General features: G+C 52.8%; 1 protein-coding gene and 1 long non-coding RNA gene across 3 annotated transcripts in view; both read right to left on the bottom strand.

Annotated features, from left to right (window-relative positions):
- Positions 1–7898, bottom strand: LOC144382468 (uncharacterized). 2 transcript variants are annotated; one of them, XR_013449452.1, is made up of 3 exons: positions 7658–7898; positions 4443–4663; positions 1–1120 (listed from the first exon to the last, which is right to left on the bottom strand). It is a non-coding gene; the product is annotated as an uncharacterized LOC144382468 (long non-coding RNA). The 2 variants fall into 2 exon arrangements; XR_013449451.1 differs by lacking the exon at positions 7658–7898 and having other exon boundaries at positions 4443–5086.
- Positions 7899–15119: 7221 nt separating this feature from the next.
- Positions 15120–18937, bottom strand: part of ADAMTS14 (ADAM metallopeptidase with thrombospondin type 1 motif 14) — a 72602-nt gene continuing 68784 nt past the window's right edge. Inside the window, exon 22 of the mRNA XM_036083947.2 lies at positions 15120–17158. Within this exon, the coding sequence (XP_035939840.2) occupies positions 16671–17158 (488 nt within the window). The 3' untranslated portion in view covers positions 15120–16670. The remainder of the gene's footprint in view (positions 17159–18937) is intronic.

An 18937-nucleotide genomic window follows, 5' to 3' on the forward strand; every position in this document is an offset into this window, starting at 1 on the left:
GCATTTTAATAGTATTTAATGGGAATCGTTCTCATTTTTCATCATTAAGTATGTTTACCTATGAAGTACCTATAAACTGAAATAATCACATATTCATAAAGTTATGTCAAGAAGTATCCTCCAGTTCTTCAGTGTTTAATCTACACTGGAACCTTGTGAGGTAGATACAATGACTATTAAGACAATTTTACAGATAAGGAGCTGAAAAAAGAAGTAACTTGGTCAAAGTTATACAAGTAATAAGAATCAGATTCAGGATTTAAACCTGGCAGTTTGCATGGGCAGAGCCCATCCTCTTGACCCTATACACCCCATAACTTTACATAGTAGATACCGTTATTAGCACAATTTCACGGACTAGAAATCAGAAGAGACGTTAAGTGTTTTGTCCAAGGTCAAACAGCTTGCTAGTGTATCCTCCTCACGCGCTGATAGGGCAGTCTTAGAGTTCACCTCTACTGCACACTGGGTTAATTTCTTCCACATGCTCTGTGATTTTTCTCACATCTGTCTTCCATTTCTCTATCACATCAACTACACCCTTGATATTACTCTACTATAATCATGAACTCCACAGTGTTATTTTTATCCTTGGTTCCCTTTCTTAGTCCCCACAACCTCCTTTTCAACTCATCCTATTGCTTTGTCTCAACTTCTCTTGTTCCAAAGAGTTTGAGTTATCTTTAATTTCTTGAGATGCAAAACATTTCTTACCTAATATTTTCTTCAGTTCCTGGGGGTGTCTTCTCCCAGAATGTATACTTTGTCTTTCTTTTGCGTGCTATCCTTCCTCTCTCTCGTTCCTTTCTTCTCTAATTCCTTCCTCCCTTCTTTTTTTCCTGTAGAAATCTAGCATAGGCACCATATCAGCTGCTTTGCTTTCGCTTACGTTGGATCTGGAACATTTATAGTCAAGCCTCCCGTTTGCAAAAAGGGTGCAATTCTCCTTTCTGTTTACCTGGGCCCTGTATGCATCCTCCCCTCTGAGCATTAGCTTGAGGGCTGAGTGTCACTGGTGTATATTTTCCCTAATGCCTCTTCAAGCCGCCTGGGACAGAGGGGTTGGAAAAGACTGGGTCCTGGGAAGCCAGTAAATCCGTTGGGTCTCTGTTCTCTTCATCTGCAAATTTTTAAAAAATAAACTTAGCTTTAGAACTGTTTTAGGTTTACAGAAAATTTGTGAAAATAGTAAAGAGTTCCACACCCAGTTTCCCCCACCAATTTTTTTAAAGATTTTATTTATTTATTTAGTGGTCAGTTGAGTGTCGACTCTTGATTTCGGCTCAGGTCATGATCTCGGGGTCAGGGACGGAGCCCCGCATCAGGCTCCATGCTCAGTGGGGAGTCTGCTTGAGATTTTCTCCCCCTTCCCTTTCCCTCCCCCCACCCACTCTCTCCCTAAATAAATGATCTTAAAAAAAAAAAAAAAAGGAAGCACAGAGAGAGATGTGCTCCCCTCAGTCACACAGCCAGAACTCAGGCCCCCTGGCTCCCAGGACCCTCTTTCTAGAGCTGCTAGCAGCCGCCTGTCCAAACTGGTGTAACCAAGGCAAAGGGAGGGTCTCCTTGCAGGGTCCCAGCCCTTTTAAGCAACCTGACCTGGAGCTTCAGGTGCTGCACTCAGGCAGTGGAGGAGGACACCAAGGGCTTCAAGAAAAAGGTGCTGGTGGCTCTGGAAAGGCCCAGCGCAGCCCATCTTTGCCAGCGCAACAGACCAGAGACAGCAGGTGGCCAGAGGATCAAACCCAGACCATCGGTAAGTGCATTTGATCTTTGGAGTATATTTCTTACTACAATTTAAAAATCAGGATTCGGGGTGTCCCTTGAAACATCAGAAGCTATGAGCACACTGGATCCCTGTTCTGCCTGGCAGAGTCCCCACTCACCGTAGTCCCTCCCTTCATTTACGAGGTTTGTCCCGCGTCTGAGAGCCCTGCTCTGGCCACACATGCTGTCTATTATGGGCCCTTCTGCTGCTTCCGTCCACTCCACTCCTCAGTTCCTCAGCTCCCCATCCCCTTCTCCTCTGCATCCACACAGTGGTGGCCTCAAGGACTTGAGACGGTCCGGCCTGCTCTTGGCTGGAACAATTGCCTAGTGAGCTTTAAGTTCAATGCCGAGCCCTAGAGAGGAGAAGGTTCGACCCACGGCCACGGATCAGGGAAGTTCTGCGTGAAGTGTATTTCCTTGTATTCTAAATTACAGAAAATGAGCACCAGGGGGTCCAATTCCATTCACTGCAAGAGGTGTTGATTGACCGCCTAGTTTTATCGAGGGGCTGGGACTCTCAGGCCCTGACCATGGTCCAGGTCTGTAGTTACTTGGTGGAGTGGAAGGACAGCGTTGGCGGCTTCAGAGCCAGGCTCAGCCCCTCATCGTGTGACCTTCTGCAGTTACTTCATTACTCTCTCGGCTTCTGCTTCCACAGAGCTGTTCCCAGCCAGAGCATTAGATTAATCAGGAAGTGGATTATCTGCGCTCAAGCCCTTTTTGCGAACATTGTCACTTACTGGATAACAGAGATGGTCCTCCATACAGGAGTCCATGTATGTGTTTTGTCGACCACATGGTCTCTCCTCAGCTGCCTACATGGAGACTACCTCTATTATTTGCTGGCTGGGTGACTTTAGGCAAGCAAGTCAACCTCCCTGAGCCTCAGTTCTTCATCTGTGAAATGGGCAAGATAAGAGCACCAACTTTATAGGGTTGTTGTAAGGATTTAGTGAGATATTAGGGGAAGGGCATAACACAGTACCTGGCACATAGTACATGTTCAGTAAATGTTAGCAATATCTTCCCCTACACTCAAGCACTCATTTCCAGAGATTTCTAGAATGAAAACCACATTACTATTACCATACCTATTTTCTTGACAACTCTTTATCCAAGGGACAGGCTAACACTTACAAAAGGGTCTCATGGCGGGGCGCCTGGGTGGTTCAGTCAGTTAAGCGTCTGCCTTCAGCTCAAGTCATGATCCCAGGGTCCTGGGATCGAGCCCCGCATCAGGCTCCCTGCTTAGCGGGAAGCCTGCTTCTCCCTCTCCCACTCCCCGTGCTGGTGTTCCCTCTCTCGCTGTCAAATAAATAAATAAACTCTCTAAAAAAAAAAAAGGGTCTCATGGCTACTCTCCCATACCATCTTCACAATGGCCCCATGAAAGGATCAGGTCAGAGATGGTTTTTCTGTCTTGCAGGTGACAGGTGACCTGGGTGGTCAGACATGAAGACAGGCAGAGTTGGACTAGAACCTGGGTGTTCTGCCTCCCAAACCAGTATTCCGCCCCCTACATCCTCCTGACTATTTAGCAAGATAATCAGCTGAGATGATGATCCAGAAGGTCCCTCAAATGTGCTAAGCTAGTGGGAGCATCATTATGAATGCCAGATTCTTGCCAAGCAGATAGCAAACTCAAAAAGTTCTGGTAATGTCGTCCATTTGGATACTTAAGACTTCTCTAAGAGGTTTGAGAAAAGATGATGAAAACCAAAATTTAGAATATTTGGGCTGTCATCCTATTACACCACTGGAGAGACTAAAATCTGAACAACCTATCCCAATTGCCTTAATTGGGAAATAGACATCAAGTGCCCTCAGCATGTGGTTTTGGTACATTTTTCACTCAGATGCACTTCTGGAAATGTCTCCTAAGAAAAACCAGGTAAGCCAAAACAGATTTACCTTACATCATTTTTTTATGATACCAAAATTTAGAAACGTCAATTTACAGTACTAGAGAATTTGGTTAAATAAGTGATTATCCAGCCATATGATGGGGTATGAGATATCATTGAGAATGCAGATGCACCTTGACATATTTCAGGTTGGAAAGATGTCCTTCTTCTTTCTTTTTAAGATTTTATTTATTTATTTGAGAGACAGAGTGAGTGAGAGAGCAAGAGAGAGAGAGCACACAAGCCAGGGAAGAGGCAAAAGGAGGGAGAAGAAGACTCTCCACTGAGCAGGGAACCCAATGTGGGGCTCAATCTCAGGACCCCAGGACCATGACCTGAACCGAAGGCAGACGCTTAACTGACTGAACGACCCAGGTGCCCCAAGATGTCCTTCTTCTATTGTTGCAGAAGGGAAGCAAGTTTCTGATGGCATGCATGGTAACACCCAGGTTTGTATGTGTGTATGCATGCACATATGTGCACAGATCTACATATGTCTAGAAGGATAACCAAATGGTTAACAGTGGTTACTGCTAAGTAAAAAAATGGATTTTTTTCCTCACTAGGTTTTTAGATTTGTTTTCAATAACGAGCATGTAATTTCTTGTGTAATTTTTTTAAAGAAAAAGACTTGAGGTGTAGGTCCTGGGATTTCCTAGGCAGTAGGAGCTGGGTCCCTGGGCACCACCCCAGCCATAATCCCCCCCTTCTCTTCCCTATACCCTCATCCCCTGCCACACCTCTGCCTTTCCCCAAGCCCTGAGGCACCTGAAGTGAGGCAGGGAACAGATACTCCTCAGAACAGCCTTTGGGAGTCTCAGATCAGACAGTGCAGAATGCCCATCACCTGCGTGTCTCTGGTCCAGGGAACTTAGCCAAGTCCTTTCACTCCTTGGTCTGCGAGGGACAGGGCCCAGATGCTCTGGGGCTGGACCCACACCTGGGTTCCCATTTCAGCTCTGAATGCCTTCCTTGGGCAGGTTCCTTTACTTCTCAGTCCATCAGTGTCCACACGTATAAAGTGGGAGAATAAAACAGAATGAAATTATTGAATGAAAGCACCTTGCAAACTGGCAAACTACCAGCGTCAGACCCAAGGACAATATTAACACATGTGATAGAAAACAGCATCCCAGGCTCCTGGTCCAGAGCTCCTACCCAGCATTTAGTCCCATGTGGCTCTGTGGCCCTCCGTCCCCCTGCCATGGCATTCCAGGACAGACATCCTTGAACCCTCCCAATTCCCATTGTCTACAGATTTCTAGGGCTCCTGCTAACAGAATCTCGGGCCCCTTTGCCTCTGCCCCCTGCTCTGCCCCTCACGTTGACCCAGATGCAGAATTTGGCTCCTACACAAAATGCAATGAGGAATCCAATCATAATGTGCATTTGGGATCTCTGGAGATTTTGCAGGAGATGTGTGGGTCCCAGGGAGGAGCTGTGCTGCTAGCCCCTGGCATTCTACCATGGGCCCCCCTCCCTCCTGCGCCTTTCCCCATGGCCATCTCCCCATTAGCTCTGCAGGAGCCCTTAGAGACTATCCCTTGCTCTGGAACAGCAGCTCCCAGCCTTTGGCAGTCTTAGGCCCCGGGGACACTTGCCTTGCATCAATGTCTCCCCAAGGGGCCGTACCAAGGCCTCTCCCTAAGAGGCCCCTCCCTCTGTCTAACTCTCAGAGACGGGCAAAACAATCCCTCCCCCACCCTGGTTCCTTTTCCCCAGGATTTGCCGCTGGGGGGCCCACTCAGAGTCCTTGCAGAGCTGAGAGCCTCTCTTACTGGCCTGTGCCCTCCTTCCACCTTCTCCGTCCCCACAGTGTGACCTCGTCCCGGACTTCACCCGCTCCCCCGCCCCAGCCCCTTCTGGGTACGCACAGTCGCCTCCACTCAGCCAGAGGCCTCCCTGGCCACCCGCGGAGCTCCTGGATGTCCACAGCCCCCGAGCAGCGCACCCTGCTGGAGTCGCTCCTGTCTGCAGCTGCCCCGGACCCTTGGGAGGGACTGCAGAGACACGGGCTCTGGGAGTAGGTGAGCGAGGCTGTGTCGCCTCTGCAGGTGAGTGCAGCAAGGTGGTAAAGGCTCTACCCGCTGGCCCTGAGGGACAGCCACCTCCCCGGAGCTAAGCCCCTCCTCCTGCACCGCCCTGAACACAGCCAGGGACAGAGCTGCAGGACAGCTGGGGCCACAGCCCCCCTGGAGCAGTTCCACACCTGCTATGTCACCGACCTTGTAGGGCCCAGTCTTGCCCTGGCTGCCAGCATCTGCTGCTTTCCCTTCCAGCTCCTTCCTCTTTCCCTGGACTTCCCCCATCTACCCAGCCCCCCTTCTTTCTTGATGGCTTTTCTCCACTCAACACGTGGCTCCTTCATAACCATTCATCAGTGTGTCATGGGTGTAAAGGCCCAGAGAGGGCATGTGATTTGCCCAAGGTCACACAGTGGGCTCAATGTCAGTTTTCTGGATAATTGGCATGTGACTTTTTTTTTCCCTGAATTTCTTGGCCAGTTTGTTACTTTTCTAGGGCTGCCATAACCAAGTCCCACAAGCAGGGTGACTTCAACAATAGAAATGTATTGTCTCCCCATTCTGGAGACCAGAAGTCTAAGAACAAGGTGTCGGTGGGGTGGGTTCCTGCTGAGGGCTGTGTGAGACAGTCTGTTCCAGGCGCTCCCCTAGCTTTTGGTGGTTTGATGGCAATCGCTGGCATTCCTTGGCTTAAAGATGCCTCATCTGATCTCCGCCTTCATGTTCCCATGGCCTCTCCCTGTATGTGTGTCTCTGTATCCAAATTTCCTCTTTTTATAAGGGAGGGGGGACACAATTCAACCCATAACACATGTGTGAGGGGCTTCCGGGCCCGGTGGGCCTTTGCTGTTGATTTCTGGCCGGCAGTGTCCCGCACTGGGCAAACACACCCGGCTTAGGTGCCTGAATTTTAAGTGTCAGAGCCCCACTGGGCTCCTGCCTGTCATCTGCTAACCCCCGACGGCTCTCTCCCTGGCGGCCATCTTTCCAGCCTCCTAATAAGACAGCCCTGATAAGCTGAGAACCCACACACCTACCTGTCCAGCCCTGCCCTCTGCCCTGAGCTGCTACCTCCCAATGTCTGCTCCAGGGCCCCCAGCATTTCACGCCTAGTACGTTGCCAGGTAGCTCTTGACCCTGCTCTTCCAGCACGGCCCCTCACCCACCCAAGGGCTCAGCAGCCTGGGGGTTACCCTTGACCTCACAGCCAATCCATCTCCAACATCTGATTCTCGCTTCCCTCCACCTCCGCGGCAGGTGATCTGGCCCAGGCCAGCACCATTTCTGGGTTGATGCAGCGTCCTTGCTCCTGTCTTCCTCCCCGTTCCCTGCAAAGCCGACTTTAAAATGCAAACCATATCCCATCATTTTTTTGCCCCACACTCTGCCCCAGCCACAGGCCCAGCTGTTGCCATCAACCCATTTCTTTGTGAGGACCTCCACAGGTTCTCTCCCCAACAACGCACACGTCTCCCAGCAGGTCGGGGAGCCATGGTCCCGTTCCCACCGCGAGCACCTGCCCGCAGTGATGCTCTTCCAGCACTTGTCTGCTGTTCCTTCTTATCCTTGGCTCTCAGCACAGTCACCACTCCTCTGAGAGACCCCCTCCCACCTTACCCAAGGACAACTGACCCCTTTCTTCCTCCTAGCCCATCTGCAATCTATAAGGACCTTCCTGACTTCATTCCTGACGTGTTCGTCATGTGCCTTCCCCATTGAACTATAAGCTCCTTGCAGGGAAGGACCACATCTGTCTTCACCTCTGTGTGGCCCCAGTGCACACAGTAGGTACTCAGTAAATGTTTGCTGATTGAATGACCGCGTAATGAAGACTGGATCCTTGCTCTCGAGGAGCCCCAGCCCAGGAGAGGGGCTAGTCAGGAGACAGTAAGGGATGTGAAGGCAGGGTCCCTAAAGACAGCTCTGCGTGCACAAGGGCGGAGGGCACCACGAACTCACCTGCACTTCCCAGGGGAGGCGACATATGGGCCCAGTCCTGAAAGAAGAGTAAGGAAAAGGCAAGGGAACTGCATGAACCCAGGCCTGCAGGGGGGACCACCCGAGGCCCCCCCCAACTGTGGTGGGGGCTGCAGGGCAGTGATGAATGTGCATCCACCTTGGCCCAGATGTGTCGTGTCCACATGAGCCTCTGGGCACAGAAACTAAAAACCAAAACCCAGGCAACGGAGGGAGGGATTCTAAGCCTGGTGCCTGAGGTTGGGGATGGAGGTCCTAAGGCCCCAGAGGAATGGGGTTTTCCTCAAGCCTCTCCCCACATGGGTGGTGAGGTTCCTGGATTTCTACCAGCTTCCTCTCAGCAAGTGCTTGGCCAAGGCAGGGTGTGGGGCCCCAGTGATCTGGATAATGGTTCCATGTGAGTGAGCAGGAGCCTGAAAATGACAGAGGTCCCCCTGCAGGGCTGCCCCAGAGATGGATTTCCATTTCTCTGTGGATGCCCTTCACGGGGCTGCTGAGACGACAGCCCAGCTGGACGTGGAGGTCACCCACTGCCTTGCACGTGGCCATGGCAGCGTCGGCTGGCACCATGCACCAGGGTCTGCAGCTGCAGGAGGGGAAGACACCCCTCAGGGAAGCGGGGGAACCCCAGGGCCCTTTGGTCCACACCAGGGTCTGATGGGAACTTTCCCAGAGTCGTCCACTCTGTGCTTCATGCATCTGCCCGCAATTCAACCAGCATTTACCGTGTGCTTGCTGAGTGCCTGGCTCCGAGCTGTCAGCCCCTGCTCTCAGGGCTTCTCGGGTTAGTGCAGGAGACTGAGGCCTCACACCCAGGACGGGTGCCCTGGGCGCTGTAGGACCACAAAGAAGGGACAGCTGAGGCAGCTGTGATGGGGGCAGACTGATGGGGCCTTGAATAGTTAACGAGACCAGGCTTCGGGCAAGAGTACCCTTTCTGCCCTCACTTTGGCCCATAATACCTTCTATCTTCTTTCCCAAGGAACTCTGGGATAGAAAGAAACACATTTAACAGAACTTACTAGAACGGGGCAAGTGCTGGGTCGGAAAGAAAAGGGCAGGCCCCGCCATGTGGCTGCTCAGGCTCCAATGGTGGGGAGAGAGGGAAAGGCACGCAGGCCAGGCTGGCCTCCTGGGCACTCAGGAGAGGCCTCGAGGGCTTCTCGGAGGAGGAAGCCTGGGAAATACTGTTCCCAGTCCTGCAAAGCCCGAGCTCATTCAGAGCCCTTCTCAGCTCTACTGGGGGGAGACAGGCTCAGAGAAGGGGATCCGGCAAATAGGTTGTGGGCTGGGATTTGGCCCCCGCGGTGGCTCCAAAGACCACTGTCCCCGCCAACAGCACGGCCCCTCTGCGGGGACGGCGCTGCGGAGGGCTGGACTAGGGCAGGCAGAGCCTGGGCCCCTCCTGGCAACAGCCAGAGGACAGACAGACCCCAAGCAGGAAGGAAAGGCGGGCCAAAGCAGAATCATTTCTGGCGAGACAATCAGGTGTGGGGGGTAGGGAGCGAGCGTGCTGGGGGCCGACACTGACACGGAAATCAGGTAGGCCTTGCGAGGGGCTGATGGACCAAGGCTGGGAGGGAGGCTGAGGCCTTGGGGAAGTGGGGCCTCTCTTGGAGAGCACGGGGGGACACTTCCTGCAGCCCAGCTTTTCTCTGCTGGCCGGGGCAGGCTGAGGCCCTCCCTCCCACGGGCCCTGTGACAGGATGGACCCTCACCACCGAGTTCACAGAGTCACGAAAACACCTATGAACTGGGACACGGAGCCCTGAATCCTGGCCTGGACCCTGCCACCACCAGATCTGGGTTAGGAATAATCGTTTGTTCTCTCCGGGCCTCAGTTTCCCCACTTGTACAAGGAGATCAGACCTGTCAGCACATTCTCCTGCTGCTAATCTTGTATGAACTGAAGGTGTCAAGTGCCCTCTTACTGATACAGCCAGTGATGGGCTCCTCCAGGGAAGATGCTACCTCCAGGACTGAAACCAGCCCCAAGCCCCGGTCGGTGGCCCACCTCCCCTGGCTTCCAGCTGCCCCTGGGTTTCCAGGGCCCAGCCCCAGGGAGGGCCTAGTGAGGGAAGACATGAGCCCCGTGGGGCCTTGAAGGGAGGCAGAGTACCCACCAGCTCTGTGCATTGCTGTTTATCCTGCAAATACTGCATTTATTGAGAGTAAGAGCCCCCCAGAAGGGGCGTGTGGTCTGAGGGCAAACAGGCCTTCTTCAGCAACCAGAGAGAAAGTCACAAGTGCACCAAGCACTCTGAAGTGGAGGCTGGAGGAAGGCGGCCTAAGGAAGGACTGGGTCTTCTCCCCAAAGGTGCCGGAAGCCACAGGAATGACTTTTGGCCGGGCCCCCATGAGGCAGAACTGAATGAGCCCCAAGCTAGACTCCCCAACCCCTGGCAAGGTCTCTTCGGCATTATTCTTCATTGGCATAGTTTTAGGAACAATAATAATCCCTCACCCACTAAGTGCATTCATAGACGCGGTTTCCTTTGCTCCAAATCAATCTCGTGAACAGCTCCGTTACCCCCATTTTGCAAATGAGGGAGCTGAGGCAGGCAGGGCAGTGAGTGTGGCTGGGCGGGCTGCGCGTGGCCACCTCCCGCCTCTTTGCACTTGTCCCCGGCCTCGGAGCTTCACGAGCAGGTGCCTTCCTGCCTCTGCCTCTCTGGGGAGGACGAGGCATGGCCAGTCCTGGGCTGTCACCCCCCTCCCGGGGAAGCCTGGCAGCAGGAACAGGCCATTCCCCCAGGAGAGGAAGGTTCAGTCTGAGCACCTCCGGCTGTCCTTACAAGTTTTGTCCTGCATCATGCCAGCCAGGGCCAGGGACGTAGGGAGTCCCAGAGGCCCTGCTGCTACCTTTGCGGGGGCGGGGAGAGAAAAACAGAAATACAAAAAGAACCTCCCTGCCGGCAGCCGACATCCTTGGTAGGCAGAGTCAAATATGTTAAAAATTATAAGGGATAATTATTACTTATAAAGTACTCCTGTGCCGGACACAGCACTCCGCACCTTACATAATGATCAGCAATCCAATAGGTACGAATTATGCCCATTTTACAGATGAGAGGGTCTAAGTCTCAGAGAGGTAAAATGACTTTCCCCAATCCATCCAGGTAGTAAATGGTGTGCTGGGAATCAAATGAATCCCTGTCCAATTGGGGGAGGGGAGACATTTTCCACCAGGGACACAGTGCGGTGTGTTCTCAGAGATCCAGGGTGGACAGAGTGGCTCCCATTGCCTTGGTTATGTCATTTAAAGATTTTTTAAATTTATTTTGAGAGAGAGAGAGAGAGAGAGAGCGCGTGCATGCAAGCAGGGGGAGGAGCAGAGGAGGAGGGAGGGGGAGGGGGAAAGAATCTCAGACTCCATGACCTGAGCCAAAACCAAGAGTCAGATGCTTAACCGACTGAGCCACGATTTGCACACAAGAAAATTCATTTTAAAATGTCTGATAAATGTGTGCAACCACCAACAGAATCAAGAGAGAGAGCATCTCCATCACTCCAAAAAGTTCCCTTGTGCCCACTCCCAGCCAACCCTGTCTCCCACCCCCAGCCCTGGTCACTAGGGATCTGTTTCTGTCCTTACAGTTTTATCAGAATATCATATGAATGGAATCACCCAGTGCTTAGTCTTTTGGGCCTGGCTTTTTCCACAAAGCACAACGCTTTCTAGATCTAGCCAAGTCGACACATGCATGTACATATGAGTAGTTTATGCCTTTTTATTGAGTAGAATTCCGTTGTATGGATATGGCACAATTTATCTATCCATTCACTATTTGGTATACATGATACATCTGGGTTGTTTCCAGTTGGAGGCGATTTCAAATAAAGTTGCTGTGGATATTTGCACACAGGTCATTTTGTGGGCAGATGTTTTAATTTCCCTCATGTGGATACATAGGGGAGGCATTGCTAGGTTGAGGGTAAGTGTATGTTTAACCTTATGAAAATCTGTCAAAATGTTTTCCAAAGTGGCTATACCACCTTGCATTCCCACCCACAAGTATGAGTTCCAGTTGCCCAATGACATCCTGACACTGGATGTGATCCATCTTTTTAATTTTAACGGTTGCAATAGGTGTGAGGTGGTATCTCTCTGTAGTTTGAACTTGCATTCCACTAATGACTCATGATGTGGGGCGCCCTCTTCATGTGCTTACTCGTCATCGTACATCTCTTCTGGCAAAATGTCCGAGTGCTTTGCCTATTTTTTATTGGGTTGTTGGAGAGTTCATTATGTATTTTGGATGCAGGTCCAATTTCAGATATATATGTGGAAAGACTTTTCTCGTGTTTTGTCTTTCTTGCCACTGCCTTTTGAGGAATAGAAGCTCTTTGTTCTGACCTAGTCCAATGTGTCCATCCTTTCTTCTGTGGCGAGTACCTAAGGAAGTTATCTCTGCCTCACCCAAAGTCACAAAGGTATTTTTCTATGTTTCCTTCTAAAAGTGTTATAGTTTCAGTTCATACCTTTAAGTGGATTGCCAAACATTTGGACTGAGTCAGTCTCTGGATAGGATACCAGAGTTGAGGTTTATTTTTGCTCATCTGGAGCTTCCAATTTTCTGGGATCATTTATCGAAAAGACTATCCTATCCTAACTGAATTATCTTAGCACCACGGTTGTGTGGGTGTATTTCTGGATGCTCTGTTCTGTCCCACTGTTCTGTATGTCGACTCTTACACCAAACCATACTGTCCTGATTACTGCCGCTTCACCAGAAGCCTGAAATCAGGTAGTGTAAGTTCGACCACTCGGTGCTTTTCCAGAATTGTTTTGGCTATCCTAGATCCTCTTTATTTCCATAAAAACTTTATGATGACTTTGTCAAATTCTAAAATAAGCAGACAAAAGACAGTCTGTTGAAATTTTGATTGAAATACCATTAAATTTTAGATCACTATGGGAAGAATTGACATCTTACCAACATTGAGTCTTGGGATTCATAAAGTCTCCCATTAGATATTCTTATGCTTTTCTGTGGAGAGGTATTTTAGTGTGTATCGCTTCTTTCATTTGTATTCTCCAACTTGGCTGGAGCCCTGAGGCTGGAGCCCTAGATCTTTCTCCTGTGCATCCAGCAGAGGCCTGTGGACAAGAGCTGATGAGGAGGTATAGACCCCCCGTTGTGCACAGGGCGCTTAATGATTCCAAATTGTCACACTGACCTTTACAAATCTGTTAAAATTTCACTTGTATTTTCTTACCTGCCCCTCTGTTGACCACCTCCTCCCATGCTCTGCCTCACGTAGAACAGAATATACACCCTCTGCGGACAGGGGCTTGTCACTCTTTGGAATTTAGTTCACCTGCTTGCCTTGCAACCTTACCCCTAGGATAAGCTAAAAAAAAGTACCACTTTGTAGGGGTGCCTGGGGGGCTCAGTCGGCTAAGCATCCAACTTTTGGTTTCCGCTCAGGTCGTGATCTCAAGGTCATGAGATCGAGCTCCCTGTCGAGCCAGGCGCTCAGCACGGAGTCTGTTAGAGTTTCTCTCTCCCTCTCCCTATGTTCCTCCCCCCTCTAAAATAAATAAAATCTTTCAAAAAAAATGTGTGGCTTGGGCTGCCCAGGCCCCGGCCAACAGTCCCTACATGGGTGGAAGGGCCATAGGGAGACGAGAAGGGGCAGGACTCCTCGGGTGGCGGTCTGGGGCTTTTTCAGGAGCCCGGACTCTGACTCTGGCCCACTGCTGTGGCACAGCCAGCAGCTCATCTGGTCCCCAGGCAGAGCGGGTCCCCTAAGCTCCATTGCAGGAATACGCCAGGGATGATGCTGTCCCAGGGAGACACCCTCCCCATCGTCCCTTGCATTTCCCGGTCAGACTGTTTCTGGTGTTTTCACAGGTAGGCAGGGCAAATGCTTTCACTATTCTTCAGATGAGCAGAGGGATCATGTCCTCCAGAATCTTAGGGCCCAAAGGCTCTCTAGAGCGGCCTCACCCCACACTAGACTCTGTGGGGCCCTAAAGGTCAATGGAGGTTCCTCCGGGCTGGTTTCTGGGTCCCTCTTCCCGGACTCGAGTACCACAGGCCTGCTTTGAGATATGACACTTCTGCCTGAGATGGCTGAATACGGGTTCCCGACGGGGTTCAAATTACCGATTCAGCCCAACAGCGCTGCTCCTTGTCCTGGTGATGGCAACCATAGGAAGGATTCCTACAGCAGTCCAGGCTCAGTGCGGCCACCGGCAGGCAATGTCCGCCATGGCACACGAAGGGGCGCCTCGGCACCCAGGCCCAGGTGTGATCCCTGCCCGCAGTCAAAGCCGGGGTGCTGGGGCTCTTAGAGGGCCCCACTCTGGCCCCCAGGCCAAGGGCACATGCCCACCCGGGCCCTGGGATCCTGCTCTTTGTGGGCCACATGCTGGGTGCCTCGGCCCACAGAACTCCCTGCCTGAACAGTCATACGAGAGCAACTGTCGGGCCTGTGCTGACATCTCCCTAGGCTGGGCCCCCCTAAGGAGTGACAGGTCACTGTGTGTGCACCCCGAGGCTCCAGTGGTAATTGTTTAGAACAGGTGGTTCCCAGGGGGAGGCTCTTTGCAGACGGATGTAAACGGAGTTCGGACTTGTGGGCTAGAGTGTCCACATAGGCATGTGAGGCCTGGAGGGGGTCTCTGTGCCTGGTCCTGAGCCCCACAACTGGGCAGGGAAGAGCCTGGGGTATATTCATTGAAAGACCATGGTGGTGGGGGCGCCTGAGTGGCTCAGTCGGTTAAGTATCCGACTCTTGATTTCGGCTCAGGTCATGATCTCAGGGTCATAAGATCGAGCCCCCCTTCGGGTTCCACACTGGCCGTGGAGCCGGCTTAAAATTCTCTTCTCTCCCTCTGCCCCTCCCCCCACCTCTCTCGCTCCAAAAAAAAAAAAAAAATGTGGTGGGGGATTAGCGATGTGTGACACGAGCAAGGTATAAGGCATGGATGGCTGTTTTTAAGTTCTACGTGCTCCGTGTCAGCCTTCCCTGCTCACCCAGGCGTGTCACGTTCCTTCCCCTGCCTATCTGGCACTCTCGTTCTGCCTGGACTTTTCTAAGGAAAGAGTGCTCACCCCCCTCTATAGAAGCCACCCTTTGCATGTCTGAACAGCTCTACTAATTAGAACACTCTTCCCTAAGCACACCCCAAAACCCTCCCAGGCACGTCTACCCTTTGGATCAGATTCTGGATGGTGACCTGCCCAAGGACACAGAGCTACTCAATGGTAGAATCCCCAGGCCTGTGGCACTGTTCTTGCCTCTCAACGCTGAGCTGGTGCTCAGAGGAACCCCAGGATAAGTGAGGCCAAGGCAGGGAGGCTGAGGGTCTATGGCCGTGGCCCCCCCATCCATCCCCGACCCCTGATCATGTTGCCCAGCAGAGCACATGAGAAAGTTGCTTCACTGTCCTTTTCTTCTAAAACAGAGAGAACAAGAAAAACACAACACAGCATTTTGGGGTCCAAAACAAAACACCAAGGACAATGTTAATAAATACATAAAAATGTAAAGACCTGGATCTCAGAGGCACAAGAATGTATATCCCTAACACAGGCAGGCTGCGTCTCACAGGAATGGTTCAGTGTGTGCCCCGGCATCCCAGGGAGGGGGCGGCAGCGGGTGGAGAGGACATGTGGGGAGCCCCCTCCAAGGCCTCTATTCTCCAGAGGTTGCAGACAGGGACCCACTGCTCCTAGTCCTCTAGCCTGGCTCAGAACAGCCCTCCCCAGCCCCCTCAGGGAAGGAAGACTGGCAAGCCCCTCCAGCACCTGCTGCCGAGTCCAGAAGACCCTCTGCACGACTAAGAGTAAGGACCCTTGGGAGAATTCCTGGGAACCCAGGCAGCTTCCTGAGAGTCAGAGGGTCTAGAGAAGTTACCTGCCTTCGGAGGTAACATGGAGGGCATCTGAGGCCCCACAGTACTGTGGGTCACATCTCCTCCCCACCCCAGCATGGGGCAAAGGCTCCCATCCTGCCCCGGGGGTACTGGGCCACACGGCCTTGCCCTAGCACCACAAACCTCTGGCCCAGCCCGAGCCAGGCGGGAGAAGACCCCTGACTCCAGCAGGAGCGGTCTTTGGCGGAGAACAAGGGTTGATGGGGCACAACCTGAGAACTCCGTTTCTGTGTCCCACAAAGTGACCTTCCAGGTCAGCCTCCCTTCATGCCCTAGAGCGATGGCCAAAGCTGACATTCCCGCTTCAGCCAGCGGCCTAGCACCGTTGTGAAGCCCCTGGATGAGGAGGACACACATTCCAGAGTGTCCGGAGCCCCCTTCTCTGGGGTGGGCTGGGGGAAGTTGGGAAGCACCAGAAGCAACAGGAAATGCCATCGGCAAGGGCAGGGGGGGCCACCAACACTGCCTTCCCACCGGCAAAGGCGAGCTGGATTCTGCCTCTTGGCCTTGGCTAGAGGAACCGTGTGGTGCTCTTGCTAGGAAGAGCCGGGCCTGAGATGAACTTGCCCCCCACACACACACACCGCCCCGGAGCCCAACAGCCAGAGCCTTGTGACCACACGCACCGCGCGCCCCCTTCCTCGTGGACTGCCCTGAGAGTGCTCCTCACCTTCCCTGTCCCGCTTCGCCTCTCTAGGCAGAGGGGCCGAACAGACAGGGCCTCCACAGTGGTCCCCACACGTTCTGGCAAAGGCAGGCAGCCAGAAGGATCCAGTGTGGGGGGGCCCCACCGTGTGGCCGTGAGGAGGAGGGGCTAGCTGGCCCTCAGTCCCGCCAGGAGACAGACAGGAGCCCCTGAGAGGTTCGGTTGTGTCGCCCCGGCTCCCGGCTGAGGTATCTCCGGTTAGGGGCTTTCCCTGATCTTTTTCTTCCTCGCACACCCACCTCACGGGGTGAAATGCCACAGCCCCAAACCAGAACAACAAGAAGGCAAATAATTTAAAAGGAAGTCAGTGTTTGCCCTGCCCCGCCATGTGTCCTCCGAGCTGGCGGTCTCTGAGGTGGCACGCAGTGTAAACTTGACTGGCGGGACAGGCAAAGTGGGGCTCATGTCACCAGGGAGGCGCCGGGGAGGCCGGTGCCTGGGGGCTTCGGGTCTTCCCTGAGCTGCCCTTTATCCTCGGAGACGGGCGCAGGTGCCCTGGTCCAGCCCCAAGGCAGTCCCCAGGGGGCGCTGGGGGAAGCAGCCCAGGATGCTCGAGGGCTCAGATTCTGGGGAGGAGAGCGGTGCTGGGTCAGCGGGGAGCTGGTGCCCAGAGGGCTCGGGAGCTGTGTGGACCGGCCATGCCGATGGTCATCTGATCCTGTCGGCCCCACAGTGGGCTCCACAGCATCTGGAGGGGCCTCCGGTGCTGGCAGAGGGCTCCCGGGAGTGGAGAAGGGTGGTGGTGAGGCCGGGGCCGGGCTGGTGGCGGGGCCCAGGGCCTTCTTGGTACAGGACTCACAGCACAGCCGGTGGTAGCCGGGGATGGAACAGTAGCGATCGAGCACCTCCACTCGGCAGAAGACGGAGCGGTCCCCCACGCACAGCTCTGCTGCACACACAGCACAAGGACCGATGCCGGGAGGGTGCCCCCCCCCCACTGGCCCAGCAACTGCAGGCCCCCCAGCCCCTGCCCTCGCTGGACTCGCTCTAAAGCTCTTTCCCAGAGGGCACCCCAGGGCTGCCTGATGGAGAGACTGGCCAGAGAAAGAACTCTTATTTTACGGAAGAGGAACTAAAACCCCCTAGAGCAGTGGTTCTCAAAGTGGGGTCCCCACACACGAAGCATCAACAACACCTGGAAGCTTGTTGGAAAGCATGCCAATTCTCAGGCCCCATCCAGACCTACTGAATCAGAAATTCTGGGGGTGGGGCCCCGCTCTGGGTTTTAACAAAACCTTCAAGGTGATTCAAGGCCGGGAGAAATCGGAGAAGCACAGCCCTATGTCCCCAGCCCTCAGACTTGCTTGCAAATTGGAATTGCCCTGGGGCGGGGGGGAGGGGGGATTGACAAAGAGCTGCTGCCCAGCCCCCACACCCAGGGAGACTGCACGGTCAGTGTGGCCTGGGCACTGGGTGGTTCTGACCTGCAGCGAAGCTTGGGAACCGTGCTCTCGAGGAAGTGGGAACCCTCACCCCCTCCCAATCAACCCAAAGGAACTGATCCCCTCGGGCCGGGGCCAGGCAGGTGCCTAGGGAACCCACACTTGTGATGAGCAAATGAAACATCCTGCTACCCGTCAACACTCATTTGGAACACCTCCACCAGTAAATCTGGAATCAAGCAGATCTGGCTTCCAACTGAGGCTCTGCCACTTGAAAGGGTGAGCCTTTGGGCAAGGCATTTAAACTCTCCAACCCTCAGTTTTTTCTCCTATAAAATGGGGATAATGCTAGACATTTGCCAGTGAATAATAACTTTACAATGATAAATACCATTTATAAAGTTCCTGGCATACAGGGGTGCCCTCTATACTAGTTCCATTTGCTTTGGTTCAAATATCATCTAAAAATGTTTTTGTGTTTCTGTGATAGTTCCAGGTAGGTCTCTCCAGACAATGTGAAGGCAGGAGCTTTGCTTTCTACTAATTTTTGCTTGGGGCGGGGAGGGGAGGCTGCGGGGGGTGGGGGTGGGATAGTGGTGGGGGTTGGGGGTGGTTTGGGGGAACCAGAGAGAGATGAGGGGGCAAAAATGGAAAGCCAGTGGCCTCTAGATGGCGCCAGAATTCCAGGACTAGAATCCTGAGCCCACCCTTTGCTCAGGGTGCCACTTGAGCAGCCTGGTACAGGGGCGGAGCAAAAGCAAGGCTGGAGCCAAAAGATACTCTGAGGACATCTAGTGAGACCCCTTTTTTTACAGATGAGGCCACTGAGCTCAGAGAGGATTAGGGATTTGCACAGGGTCACACAGCCCGTTGGTCCTCCACTAGAAAATAGGGTCTATGATTTTTCTGTTACTTGTCTTATCAGACCCTGGTCCTTGAGAAGGTGAAGAACGAAAAAGAAAAAAATCTAGGAAGGAAGCATAGAACACAGGACCAGGTTCATAGCAGGTGCTCAGTCAATATTAATGGATGGATTGGTGGATGGATCGATGGGTAGATGGATGGTGGATGGATGGACAGGGGGATGGGTGGATGGATGGAAAGATGGGAGGATGGACTAATGAGCTCCTGATCATGAGGCAGAAAGAGAGAATACTACTACTATTTTTGATGTTAGCTGACAGCTAGGTAGGAGTGCATGATTATCTCACGTAATTCTCTCAACAGCCCTATGGAGACAGCTCAGATCTTTAATTGCTTATCCCAAAATCTTGAAACCAGATATG

Source organism: Halichoerus grypus, chromosome 7 (assembly GCF_964656455.1).
Source record: "Halichoerus grypus chromosome 7, mHalGry1.hap1.1, whole genome shotgun sequence".
Classification (NCBI taxonomy): Eukaryota; Metazoa; Chordata; class Mammalia; order Carnivora; family Phocidae; genus Halichoerus; species Halichoerus grypus.